Raw genomic sequence first — 13,682 nt, 5'->3', positions numbered from 1 at the left:
AGGCTCTCTAAAGATAAAGGTTTTCAGCCAGGTGCGGTGTCTCATGCCTATAATCCCAGCACTTTGGGAGGCCAAGGTGGGCGGATCACCTGAGGTCAGGAGTTCAAGACCAGCCTGGCCAACATGGTGAAACCCCATCTCTACTAAAAATATAAAAATTAGCTAGGCATGATGGCACATGTCTGTAACTCGGAGGTTAAAGCAGGAGAATCGCTTGAACCTGGGAGGAAGAGGTTGCAGTGAGCTGAGATCACGCCACTGCACTCCAGCCTGGGCAACAGCAAGACTCTGTCTCAAAAAAGTAAATAAATCAAATAAAACAAAGGTTTTGTTCATCTCCATTATCCAGAAAGATAGTTTAAAATCGTTGATTTTAGTTTATCTTGATTTTAGTTTTAAATCAAGTATAAATCAAAACTTATTTTCCGTTAAACAATTACTAATTTTAAAATGTAACATTTTAAATCATTTCCCATTAAACAATTACTTTAATTTTACCTACGAATTTGAAAATTAGTTTTAAAACCAAATATAAATTGAACTTTATTTTCCATTAAACAATTAAGGTTTTTGAAGCTTTTCGTTCGGTGTTTTTGAGCAGCATTCAGTGTTACTGCTTTGCATTTTAGGTTTTTTTTGTTTGTTTGTTTGTTTGTTTGTTTGTTTTGGTCTCTCCTGTCTCTATAAAGGAGATAATTATCTATAAATAAATAGGTGAAATACATAAGATATAGCCTATTTAAAAGAATTCTTTGGTGAATCCTTTTTAAATAAGAATTATCTTGGGATTTGTCTATTTTAGACATTTGGAGGTTTGTAGGACAAGATCAGATTAAGTTAAACATTACTTTGTGTTACAGTAACTGATACAGAATTTTGTAGATAAAGCTTCCAGTTGTAACTAAGTGATATGCTTTGGGCTGGGCGCAGTGGCTCACACCTGTAATCCCAGCTACTTTAGAGGCTGAGGCAGGAGAATCAGTTCAACTTGGGAGCTGGAGGTTTCAGTGAGCCGAGGTCACACCAGCCTGGGCAACAGAGCGAGACTCTGTCTCAAAAAAAAAAAAAAAAAAAAAAAAAAAGATGATATAGTTTGGCTGTCTCCCCACCCAAATCTCGTTTTGAATTGTAGTTCCCATAATCCTCACGTGTCATGGGAGGGACCCAGTGGGAGGTAATTGAATCATGGAGATTGCTACCCCCATGCTGCTGTTCTCATGATAGTGAGAGAGTTCCCATGAGATACGATGACTTTATAAGGGGTTTTCCACCTTTTCTTCGGCACTTCTCTTTGCTGCCGCCATGTGAAGAAGGCTGTGTTTGCTTCCACTTCCGCCATGCTTGTAAGTTTCCTGAGGCTTCCCCAACCATGCTGAACTGTGAGTCAATTAAGCCTCTTTCCTTTATAAATTACCCAGTCCTGGGTATGTCTTTATTAGCAGCGTGAGAACGGACTAATATACTAAGAGTTTAGCTAATTTGAGAAGATAGGCTTAAAAGGGGCTTATGTGCTTTGCATCACATGTGAGAGGACTGTAGGCTGAATTCTGAAGGCAAAAATCCAACACCCAAACTCCTAAATGTCAGGCACCTATTTATTTTTCTGTTATATTTTTATTTTTTTAAAAAGACCCTCAAACTAAAATATAGTGGTATTTATCTCAAAGAAGCATGAACATGTAAATTACATTTTTCCTTTCCATGTGTGTTGCCGTGTTCAGTGTTTTACCAGCTGCTGTGGCGGTGACACAAGTGAATGACTCAGGCCACTGAGCACGTGTCTTTCCTCCTCCTCTTCTCCTGCAGACAGCCACCGCACTGTGTTCCTGACACGTACAGCAACGCCACGCTCTGGTACAAGATCTTCACAACTGCCAGAGATGCCAACACAAAATACGCCCAAGATTACAATCCTTTCTGGTGTTATAAGGGGGCCATTGGAAAAGTCTATCATGCTTTAAATCCCAAGCTTACAGTGATTGTTCCAGATGTAAGTGAGAAAAATCGTGTGTGTGTGTGCGTGCGTGCATATGCACGTGTGTGCGCATGTGCTGCAGCTGTTGGTGTAGGCCCTGCTGACTTCCCTGGGTAAGCGTATCCTCTGCCACTTTAGATTTCCAGGTGAGTTAGGACACTAGGCAGAGTGGTGGATGCTTGGAAAAACATGCTACTCATTGGTTAAGAAAAATCTGGTTTTTCTCTTCATTTTCTCTGTTGTTCAGCAGCAGTTATTTCTTGAGCAACTGCCTAATCCCTGGGGGGGTTACAAGGGATCCTTCTATTAATATTATCTTAGAGGGATATTCACAGACATTCATAGAAGACTATCTAGTTAGTGCCCGTGTGAACAAGAAATAGTGCTGCTTAGAGTTCTGAAAGGTAGAAGTGAGTAGTAGGAGGAGATGAATCTTCGGCTAGAGAGTGAGGCCTGAATAGGATTTAACTTAATCAAGAGGCAAGGGGAAGAAAATACTTACCTATCTTGTCTAGTAGCTGTGTGCTAGCTCAGCTTCCTACTTAGACTTGAGCCCACTTATTTTTTTAGAGACAGGATCTTGCTCTGTCGCCCAGATTGGGGTCTAGTGGCGCAATCATAGCTCACTGCAGCTTCAGACTCCTGGGCTCAAGCTTCCCAAGTGGCTGGGACTACAGGTGCATGTCACCATGCCAGGATAATTTTTAAACTTTTTGTAGAGATGGGGTTTTGCTGTGTTGCCCAGGCTGGTCTTGAACCCCTGGTCTCAAGCGATCCTCCTGCCTTGGCCTCCAAAGTTGCTGGGATGACAGGTATGAGCTGCTGCACCTGGCCCGAGCCCACTTTTTAACACTGCTTTGATATTTTGTAAATATGTTCCTTTCTGGCAGTGTGTGTTAGCTGGATCTCTCTTCTTTTGGCCTGGCCCTTTGCCATTTTCTTTTTTTCTTTATTTTGAATTTTTTTTTTTTTTTTTTTTTGAGATGGAGTCTTGCTCTGTCACCCAGGCTGGAGTGCAGTGGCACAACCTTGGTTCGCTGCAACCTCTGCCCCCTGGATTGAAGTGATTCTAAGTAGCTGGGATTACAGGCACCTGCCACCACGCCCAGCTAATTTTTGTATTTTTAGTAGAGATGGGGTTTCGCCATGTTCGCCAGGTTGGTGTTGAACTCCTGACTTCAGGTGATCCTCCCACCTCAGCCTCCCAAAGTGCTGGGATTATAGGCATGAGCCACTGCGCCCGACCTTTGCCCTTTTCTGGGGCTCATTTGTAGGCCAGGGTCCTGCAGGAGCCAGCTGTGGAGGTCAGGCTGGATGGTGGGCTGAGGCCCTTCGTGCCTGGCCAAGGGCAGTCCCTGCCTGTGTTTGGGGCGTGGGGGTTGGTAAAGAAGTGTGTTGAGAAGACTGAGCTGCCCCGCTATGTTATAAATGACCTGGGGGAGCCCAGAGCTGACCTGAGGCCTGGAGATATTAGAGGGTAAAGGAATGGAAGCATGTCTGGGGTCCCTCTAGTAACTTGCAGGGCCTGGGGATTGACTGCATGTGGGAGGTCAAAGGGCAGTGAATCAAGGATGATCTCAGCATTTTCATCCAAGGACTTAGAGAAGTAGAGAAAAGCAGGAGGAAGGAGGCAACCCTGGGGAGATGTGAGGTGCCGAGGCCTTCCTGATGGGGGCATAGCCAGGAGTTAGGAATGCAGCCTCGGCTGTCAGCCATGCCACCTGAGAGCAGTCTTATGACGAGGATGTGTCCAGAAAGGAGTGGGGCTTAAAGACGGAGTGTCTGCAGCGTTTGCATGGGGGGAAGCCTGCTGGAGGGGCAGGGTTCAGGCAGTGTGGGGGTGCAGAAGGCAGGGCAGAGGACAGCGCTAGGAAGGAGTGGGTGCTCTCCAACAGAGGCTCGGGAGCACCATGTCTTCACTGAATGAGACCCAGCTTTGGTCATTTAGGAGACAAAAAGCTTAGGTCATTTGCAGCTTAAGAAGAAAAGTGGCAAGTCTGGAGGCTGTCAATCCCGTCTCTCAAAACCCAGCATTAAAACCTTTCAGTCACTCAGAGCAGATGTTTCTGATTTTTTTTCTCTTCTTTATTTAGGATGACCGTTCATTAATAAATTTGCATCTCATGCACACCAGTTACTTCCTCTTTGTGATGGTGATAACGATGTTTTGCTATGCTGTTATCAAGGGCAGACCCAGCAAATTGCGTCAGAGCAATCCTGAATTTTGTCCCGAGAAGGTGAGCGGTGGATGAGGTCCGGGCCAGCATTTTGCTGGAGGTCTCTGTATACAGGAAGTCCCAGTTATCCATATTCCATTTATTGTGGGTGGCACCTTTCGTCTAAAGAAATGACAGTCATCCCTCAGTATCCGAGAAGGATTGGTTCCAGGACCCTAGTGGATACCGAAATTCATGAATGTCCAAATCCCTTCTGTAAAATGGTACAATATTTGCATATGACCTCTGCACATCCTCTTTTTTTTTTTGAGATGGAGTCTCGCTCTGTCGCCCAGGCTGGAGTGCAGTGGCACTGTCTCAGCTCACTGCAGCCTCTGCCTCCCGGGTTCAAGCAATTCTCCCACCTCAGCCTCCCGAGGAGCTGGGATTACAGTCGCAAGCCACCACGCCCCACTAATTTTTTGCATTTTTAGTAGAGACTGGGTCTCACCATGTTGGCCAGGCTGGTCTCAAACTCCTGACCTCAAGTGATCCACCCGCCTTGGCCTCCCAAAGTGCTGGAATTACAGGTGTGAGCCATTGCGCCCAGCTCATCCTCTGTAATGTTAATCTCTAGATTCCTTTTTTTTTTTTTTTGAGACAGAGTTTTGCTCTGTCACCAAGGCTGGAGTGCAGTGGCACGATCTCGGCTCACTGCAACCTCCGCCTCCTGGGCTCAAGTGATTCTCCTGCCTCAGCCTCGAGAGTAGCTGGGGATTACAGGCATGCGCCACCACACTCAGCTAATTTTTGTATTTTTAGTAGAGACAGGGTTTCACCATGTTGTCCAGGCTAGTCTCGAACTGCCGATGTCAAGTGTTCCACCTGCCTTGGCCTCCCAAAGTGCTGGGATCACAGGCGTGAGCCACTGGGCCCAACTTCTAGGTTACTTATAATACCGAATACAATGTAAATACTATGTGAATAGTTGTTACAGTGTATTTTTAAAACTTGTGTTATTTTTATTGTTGTATTCTTATGTATTGGTTTTTTTCTTTTGAGTATTTTTGCTTTTTTTAATTTTTTTTTTTTTTTTTTTTTTGAGACAGGGTCTCGCTTTGTCACCCAGGCTGGAGTAGAGTGGTGCGATCATAGCTCATGACTCAATCATAGTTCACTGCAGCCTTGACCTCCCAGGCTCAAGCGATCGTCAGCCTCCCGAGTAGCTGGGACCACAGGCGTGCATCACCACACCTGGTTAATTTTTGTATTTTTTGAAAAGACAGGGTTTCGCCACGTTGCCCAGGCTGGTCTTGAATTCCTGGGCTCAAGCGATCCACCCACCTTGGCCTCTCAAAGATTACAGGTGATTACAGGTGTGAGCCACCATGCCCAGCCCTCTTTTGTGTATTTTTGGTTGAATCTGTGGATATGAAACCCACAATTACAGAAGGCCAGCTGTAGTTTCTGTCTTCATTAGAAGTGTCTTTACCCTCAACCTAAATTATGATGTTGGATTTTTAATCATATACCCAAGCCTCTGTCGCTATTAAAGGGAGTGACTTGGCAGTTGTTCTCAAGTCTCCACTGGAGCACTACTGACTCTGGGTAGCTGCATCCTCTGTAGTTCCATCAGCATAAGGAGTCTTCTAACAGAATGCTTATCAAGGTTTAAAGACAGTTACCTCAGCTAGGTGCACCTGTAATCCCAGGACTTTTAGGAGGCCGAGGCAGAAGGATCACTTGAGCCCAGGAGTTCGAGACCAGCCTGGGCAACATAGTGAGAACCCATCTCTACTAAAAGTTAAAAAATTAGCCAGATGTAATGGTGCATGCCTGTACTCCCAGCTACTGGGGAGGTTGAGGAAGGAGGATTGCTTGAGCCCAGAAGTTGGAAGCTGCAGTAACCTATGATTGCACCACTGCACTCCAGCCTGGACGACAGAGCGAGACTGTGTCTCAGAAAAACAAAAACCAGTTAATTCTGTCTCCGCACAGTGGTTCCAGATGGGCTGCATCTTGCAGGAGACTTTGAGATTTCTAGTAATTTCTTCCTAGATGAGATTTTCTTCTTAGGGATTTAGTAACTTCACTGCCTGGTTTATATGTGCAATTGGTGTGGCATCGTGGTCTTTGGGTAGGGGCTGAGTTACCTAGGCTTCCCTTTTTTGACTGGTTTCCCTGGCTTGCTGTCTTCCAGGTGGCTTTGGCTGAAGCCTAATTCCACAGCTCCTTGTTTTCTGAGAGAGACTGAGAGAACCATAATCCTTGCCTGCTGAACCCAGCCTGGGCCTGGACGCTCTGTGAATACATTATCTTACGATGTTGGGTTATTCCAGCCAAAGACATTTCAAGTGCCTGTAACTGATTTGTACATATTTATAAAAATCTATTCAGAAATTGGTCCAATAATGCACGTGCTTTGCCCTGGGTACAGCCAGAGCCCTTCAACCCCACCTTGGACTTGAGGACCTACCTGATGGGATGTTTCCACGTGTCTCTAGAGAAGGATTCCTGGATCTAGCTGGTCATGACGATGTTTTCACCAAGGTCACGGGGGCGTTGCGTCGCTGGTGGGGTTGAAGTTTGGTTTGGTTCTTGTTTCAGCCCAATATGTAGAGAACATTTGAAACAGTCTGCACCTTTGATACGATATTGCATTTCCGAAGCCACCAATCCATTTTGTGGATTTTATGTGTCTGTGGCTTAATAATCATAGTAACAACAATAACACCTTTTTCTCCATTTTGCTTGCAGGAAACATACCTAAGTTTTTTTTGTTTTGTTTTTGTTTTTTTGTTTTTTGTTTTCCTTTATGAAGAAAAAATAAAATAGTCACATTTTAATACTACTCTAGTTAGGACAGACTTGTGCTTTTATCCTGAGTAAAAAGTTAAATATTTAAGTCACGTACATGGTAAAGATCTAAGTTTCATTTTCCACATGGATGACCAGGAACCTGGTCTTGTTGGAGCTGGTAGAGAAGGTTCTACTGTCTTGTCGTCCGCTCTTGTCCCTCCCTTCTGTTATCAAAGTTAAAGCAGCCTCTTCACTCAAAAGGGCTTCAAAATGTAAATGGCTCTAGAGTTAGAGTAACCGTTTGCTCTTCTGCTTTCTGGAATGCAGATGACAGTATGGAAAGAAAGAATAATGATTTGGTCTAATAGGAAAGGATTTCTTCTTTCTTTCTTTTTTAAAGAGTGGGTGGATTTTCTCCTTTTTGTTTTGCTTTTATTTTTATGCGACTAACATATCTTCAGAGGGAAAATGGCAACTAGTAGATCAGTAAAATTATGAAAACGATGACTGTGAAATTTGAAGGAATGCAATTCTGATTTGCCATTTATCAGGGAAAACCGAAAGCATTTTTCTTGTAACTTTTTTTCTTTTTTTTTTTTTTTTTTTTGGGAGGCAGGGTCTTGCTCTGTCCCTCAGGCTGGAGCTTAGCTCAGTGCAGCCTCCAACTCCTGGGCTCAAGCATTCCTCCCACTTTAGCCTCCTGAGTAGCTGGGACTACAGGCGTGTGCCATTGCGCCTGGCTAATTTTTAAATTTTTTTGTAGAGACAGAGTCTCCCTCTGTTGCCCAGGCTGGTCTGGAACTCCTAGCTTCAAATGAGCCTCTCACCTCGGCCTCCCAAAATCCTGGGATTCCAGGCGTCAGCCACTGCGCTCGGCCCTCTTATAACATTTTGTTTGATTGTCTAGTTCCTGTCTCTTTTTCCTTCTAATCCTTATTCATTTAAGCAAAACCATACATTATCTTTTCCAGTCCTTTCTTGTTGTATTCTTACTGTTTTTCTTAATAACTTTTTGCCTTAATAGCTCATTGTCACTAATAACTTCTGTGTTCTCCCAGGCAGTGTTATAACAGAAGGGCAATGAAAACCTTGGACATGACCATGAGTACTTCCTTTCCTTAACTCTCTAGGTTTGTAGTCTGTTTTAAATTAGGATTAGTTCCTGCATTCTGAAACACACTGGCCTAGAACATTTTATCCCAGGCATTTTTGAATGGAAAACAGTTGCGTGCTTTTATCGAAGATCGCTAACATAATCACCATAGTAACTTGATATGTTAGTATTTTTTTTTTCCTTTGAGTATGTTTCAAGCACAGTAATCGTACTTGTCTGTCCAGTTTCTTTGTATGATACGAGTTGCTTACACGATGCATGGCTAACTTATTAATTTAGTTTTCTCCTTAGAGACTTTGAGACCCTTAAGAGACCAGATTGAGAAAGAGCCATGTGGCTTGGCTCTAGAAACGTCATTATCATTAGGACCATCAGATTTTAGATTAAGCTGCTATTGAATTAATAAGATCCCAATGAAGCAGAGTTATAGGGATAGATTTATAGCTGGCAGAGTGGTGTCAAAGGAGAAAGATGTGAAAAAGCCTATTTCACTGGTTTGTTCAATCCAGCTTGTTGCTAATATTAGTTACCCTTGTTTTACAGAGAGTGGCTGGAATCTATAGCCAGGGGAGGGGCGACACTGTTAGGTGTGAGGAAAGGAAGTGCCAAAAATGCCTGGACAGATGGCTTGTCCCAAGGCCAGGACACACACTTTAAAATCCAACATTCACCTAAGCAAGTAATTCTTAAAGATCTTACAGAAACGCAGAGTCAATCAGGTTTATAAAGGAAGGCTGAGGGGAGAGAGGAGGCCTGGGGGCCTGGGCGAAGAGGCCTAGGACCTGAAGAGACTCCAGCGAGTCTCAGGAAGCCCAGGGGACCTGTCACCATCTGGGCACTTCCCAGGCTCAGCGCTCAGCTGGAGTTTGCTGGTGGACCTCAGGATTCGAAGTGTGCGACAGACGGGGTGCGCTTGCTGTTCAGGGCGGCCCCGTGCAGGAGCACCAGCTCACCCTCAGGCATCTCGGACTGGAGGGCCAGCAGAAGGTCAGCAACTTACTCTTAAAACGATTGTTTCGGATCATATTGATCTCTTTCCTTTTTCCTTTTGTCCTTTCACTGTATGACTTGAATCAGTTTTGATTCTATTTGTAAGTGTTTCTTGTTGTGAGGCACCTGCCATGTCTGTTGCGTTTTCCTCGGCAGCGTGTAGGGCTTCAGCTTCCTGGGTTTTCACCCCTCCAGCAGGCACTGTGGGGTCCTGAGGGCCAGTGGGTCCATTTCACCTCTTGCTGCATGATGGTCAGTAGCTGATCTGTTACGGCATTCACTTCCAGATTAATTTTCCGTGTTTGAAGTATGTGCATATGTGCTTTACAGAATAAAACATCTGAATTTATTTGCTCTGCGTCTTCTTCCTCCAGCCGGATGGGTGTTTTCTAAGGGAAGAACGTGTGCGATCAGCAGCTGAGGGTTTTTTGCAAGCTGCTGCTTTGAAATGTCACTTGTCATTTGGACGAGGGGTGGTCATTGTTCTGCTGAAGGCAGCCTCACCAAGCATTTGCATCTTCCCCCTGAGGGTACAAAACCTCCTGTAGCTTGCTAGACCAACAAGTGCTTGCAGGCCTGACCCTAATCCTGCCCCAAGGAAGTAAATAATAAATACAGACCAGCAGGGAGCACTGAATAGACGTAGGAGTTTCAAGACACCCCTCTCGGTGACATAAACCATCAGCATGCACTAAGCCTGTATGCCCAGCCGCAGGTGCCCAGCCCGCTCTGTGGTCTCCTGTTGCAGAGCTCTGGCCCGCTCTAGACCTCCTTTGCCAAGACAGTGCATCCTCCGCAGTTTCCATAGCTAAAGGGAGATCGTATTCACTAATGCGAATCCTTCCCCTTTCCAGCAGCCAGAGGCTCTGTGTCCCTTCCCTTCCCTCCCCAGCAGGCACTGGGGTCGCGAGGTTAGTCTCGTGGTTGAGGAAGGTGCTACTCAATGAGCTCTTTGTTCCTTCCGCCTCCACCTCTCCCTGCCTCCTGCCTGGAACAGGCAAACTGCGTGGAGCGCGGTATTATTCCCTGCTCTCTCCTTGGACTCATATATTTGTGTGCGTGGTGATTCACCTCCATCCCAGTACAGAATACGCCTTGGAGAAGAAGAGCTCATGTCTCTCTGCTGTCTTAGCCTGGTCAAACCTGATACGTGCCAGGTTCTCAGGTCAGAGGTTTTGCTTTAAAATCATTTCATTTTCCCGGTGGGCCCCCTGTGCTTCCAGTTCCCTCACACTCACAGATGTGCAAGGATTCCCCCAAAAGTGGAATGAACGCACAGACTATAGCACTCTGGAGTCTACTCAGGGTCATTGTGAACTTAGTTGCTGTCTGAAAGAAACATATTCTTGCCTGGAGTGCGAGACCAGCCTGGCTAACATAATGAAACCCCGTCTCTACTGAAAATATAAAAATTAGCCGGGCGTGGTGGGGGGCGCCTGTAGTCCCAGCTACTCGGGAGGCTGAGGCAGGAGAATCGCTTGAACCCGGGAGGCAGAGGTTGCAGTGAGCTGAGATCGTGCCTCTGGACCCCAGCCTGAGAAACAGAGCAAGACTTTGTCTCAATAAAATAAGCATATCCCTGCCCATTTGAGAGCCCACATTCTTTCCACTTCTGAAGACCACGCACACTTCACATATCACGCTAGTTGTTGATGATGGGAGAACTAGGGTGGTTTGAAAAATTGCAAGAAGAGGCTGGCCATGGTGCTCACACCTGGAGTCCCAGCCCTTGAGGAGGCCAAGGTGGGAGAATCACTTGAGCTAAGGAGTTTGAGACCACCCTGGGCAACCCCGGCTCTGCGAAAAATACAAAAATTAGCCAGGCGTGGTGGTGGCACATGACTATAGTCCCAGCTACTTGGGAGGCTGAAGTGGGAGGACCACGTGAACCTGGGAAGTCAAGGCTGCACTGAGTTATGATCACACCCCTGTACTCCCTCCTGGACGACAGGCTGAGACCCTGTCTCAAAAAAAAAAAAAAAAAATGCTAGAAGACTTGGCAGTAAATCATGCTACATCCAAGGGGAAAGAAGCAGGGGTTGAGTTTTGCTGTTGACATTCAGCCTCTTTTCTCCAAATTCTTTTTTCTTTTCTTTCTTTCCTCTTTTACTTATTTCTCTTTCTCTCTCTCTCTTTTTCTCTCTCTCTCTCTCTCTCTTTTTTGAGACAGGGCCTCACTCTGTCACCCAGGAGGCTGGAATGCAGTGGTTCAGTCATGGCTCCCTGTAACCTTGAACTTCAGGGCTCAAGCGATCCTCCCGCCTCTGCCTCCTGAGTAGCTGGGACCACAGGTGCACACCACCATGCCTGGATAATTTTTTACATTTTTTTGTGGAGACAGGGTCTTGCTGTATTTCCCAGGCTGGTCTCGAACTCCTGTGCTCAAGCAATTCTACCTTGGCCTCCCCAAAGTGCTGGGATTACAGGCGTGCACCACCACACCTGGTGCCTCCAAACTTTTTTGCTCATTCAATAACAAACATTTCCCAGGATCCTCTTATTGCCGGTCACTGTTCTAAGAGCTGGGAATACAACAGTTCACAGACAGTGCCTGCCCTCTTGGCACTTACCTTCTAGTCATAAGGAAACACATAAATGCATCATCTGATGGCAGATCATGGGGAGGTGGAGAGGAGCAGGATAGAGAGGATGGACATGATACTTCACTTGAGGTGCTCACAGAAGGCATCTTGGGGCCAGGCATGGTGGCTCACGCCTATAATCCCGGCATTTTGGGAGGCTGAGGTGGGCGGATCACCTGAGGTCAGGAGTTCGAGACCTGCCTGACCAACATGGCGAAACCCTGTCTCTACTAAAAATACAATTAGCTCGTCATGGTGGTGCATCTCTGTAATCCCAGCTACTTGGGACACTGAGGCAGGAGAATCACTTGAACCCGGGAGGCAGAGGTTGCAGTGAGCCAAGATGACACCATTGTACTCTGCCTGGGCAACAGAGAAAGACCTTGCCTAAAAAAAAAAGACATCTTGGAAGAGGTGCCATTTGTAAACAAACATGGGGAGCTCTGGTCCCAGGCACTCCATGTGGAGACAGCGGGCTGTACTCCTGGTGCACAGAAGCCATGCTCAGGTGCCCTGGGTCATTGCTAAGTGGAGATTAGGAGTCCTGTAGGGACGTGTCTCCCCATCTAAGGACAGGATTCCCCCAGGCTGCTGCCAGAGGGACCCCAGGGGGTGGTCAGCAGGAGGACGCGCAGGGAGACGCTCCTCCAAAGACAGTCCAAGAAGGGAGCTCCCAGAGCTGAATCACAGCATGGTGGGTGTGAGCTTAGACCCTGACTCCTACAGGCCTGTAACTGTTGCCAAGCGGTTGAGCCTTTTGTTTTGTTTTGTTTTTGAGACGGAGTCTTGCTCTGTTGCCTAGGCTGGAGTGCAGTGGTGCGATCTCGGCCCACTGCGACCTCCTCCCAGGTTCCAGCAGTTCTCCTGCCTCAGCCTCCTGAATAGCTGGGATTACAGGCGACTGCCACCACGCCTGGCTAATTTTTATATTTTCAGTAGAGACGGGGTTTCACTATGATGGCCAGGCTTGTCTCGAACTCCTGACCTCAGGTGATCCACCCGTCTCAGCCTCCCAAAGTGCTGGGATTGCAGGCATGAGCCACCGCGTCTGGCTGTGGCTGAGCCTCTTGTGCCTCAGTTCCCTCATCTGTAAAACAAGGATGGTGGGACTTTTGTTTTTTTTTTTCCTCTGAGGCAGAGTCTCGCTCTGTCGCCCAGGCTGGAGTGCAGTGATGCCATCTCGGCTCACTGCAAGCTCCGCCTCCCAGGTTCACGCCATTCTCCTGCCTCAGCCTCCCGAGTAGCTGGGACTATAGGCGCCCGCCACCACATCCGGCTACTTTTTTGCATTTTTAGTATTGACGGGGTTTCACCGTGTTAGCCAGGATGGTCTTGATCTTCTGACGTCGTGATCCGCCCGCCTCGGCCTCCCAAAGCGCTGGGATTACAGGCGTGAGCCACCGCGCCCGTCGTGGGACTCATTTTAATGTGGTGAGGATTCAGCACGTCAACACAGTGTGTGGCACACAGTGAATGTTTATTTATTTATTTTTAGAGATAGAGTTTCATTCCGTTGCCCAGGCTGGAGTGCAGTGGCACGATCATAGCTCACTGCAGCCTCGACCTCCCAGCCTCAAGTAGCCTTCCTGCCTCAGCCTTCCGAGTAGCTGAGATTACATCCAGGCACCACCACGTCCAGCTAAGTTTTTTATTATAATTATTTTTTAGAGGCAGGGTCTCGTATTACCCAGGCTGGAGTGCACTGGTGTGATCACAATCACAGCTCACTGTAATCTCAATCTCCTGGGCTCAAGTGATCCTCCCGCCTCGGTCTCCCGAGCAGCTGGGACTACTGGTGTGCAACACTGAGCCCAACTAATTTTTTTTTTTTTTTGAGACAGAGTCTTGCTCAGTTGCCCAGGCTGGAGTGCAGTGGCACAATCTCAGCTCGCTGCAACCTCCACCTCCCGGGTTCAAGTGATTCCCCTGCCTCAGCCTCCTGAGTAGCTGGGATTACAGGCGCACGCCACCACGCCCGGCTAATTCTTGTATTTTTAGTAGAGACGGGTTTCACCATGTTGGTCAGGCTGGTCTCCAACTCCTGACCTCATGATCCGCCCGCCTCC

At 46.8% G+C, this 13,682-nt stretch overlaps 1 protein-coding gene across 5 annotated transcripts in view; it reads left to right on the top strand.

Annotated features, from left to right (window-relative positions):
* The window catches only part of TMEM248 (transmembrane protein 248), a 35,873-nt gene extending 26,490 nt beyond the window's left edge, over positions 1-9,383 (top strand). For all 5 annotated transcript variants that reach the window (XM_003276055.4, XM_030796134.1, XM_030796133.1 and 2 more), the window contains 3 exons: positions 1,807-1,990; positions 4,069-4,212; positions 6,332-9,383. In XM_003276055.4, coding sequence (XP_003276103.1) covers positions 1,807-1,990; positions 4,069-4,212; positions 6,332-6,352 — 349 coding nt within the window. In that variant the 3' untranslated portion in view covers positions 6,353-9,383. The remainder of the gene's footprint in view (positions 1-1,806; positions 1,991-4,068; positions 4,213-6,331) is intronic.
* The last annotated feature ends 4,299 nt before the right edge of the window (positions 9,384-13,682 follow it).

The sequence above is a fragment of the Nomascus leucogenys genome, chromosome 17 (assembly GCF_006542625.1).
Source record: "Nomascus leucogenys isolate Asia chromosome 17, Asia_NLE_v1, whole genome shotgun sequence".
NCBI lineage: Eukaryota > Metazoa > Chordata > Mammalia > Primates > Hylobatidae > Nomascus > Nomascus leucogenys.
Note: the sequence above shows the minus strand (reverse complement) of the source record. Positions and strands in the feature narration are given on the sequence as shown.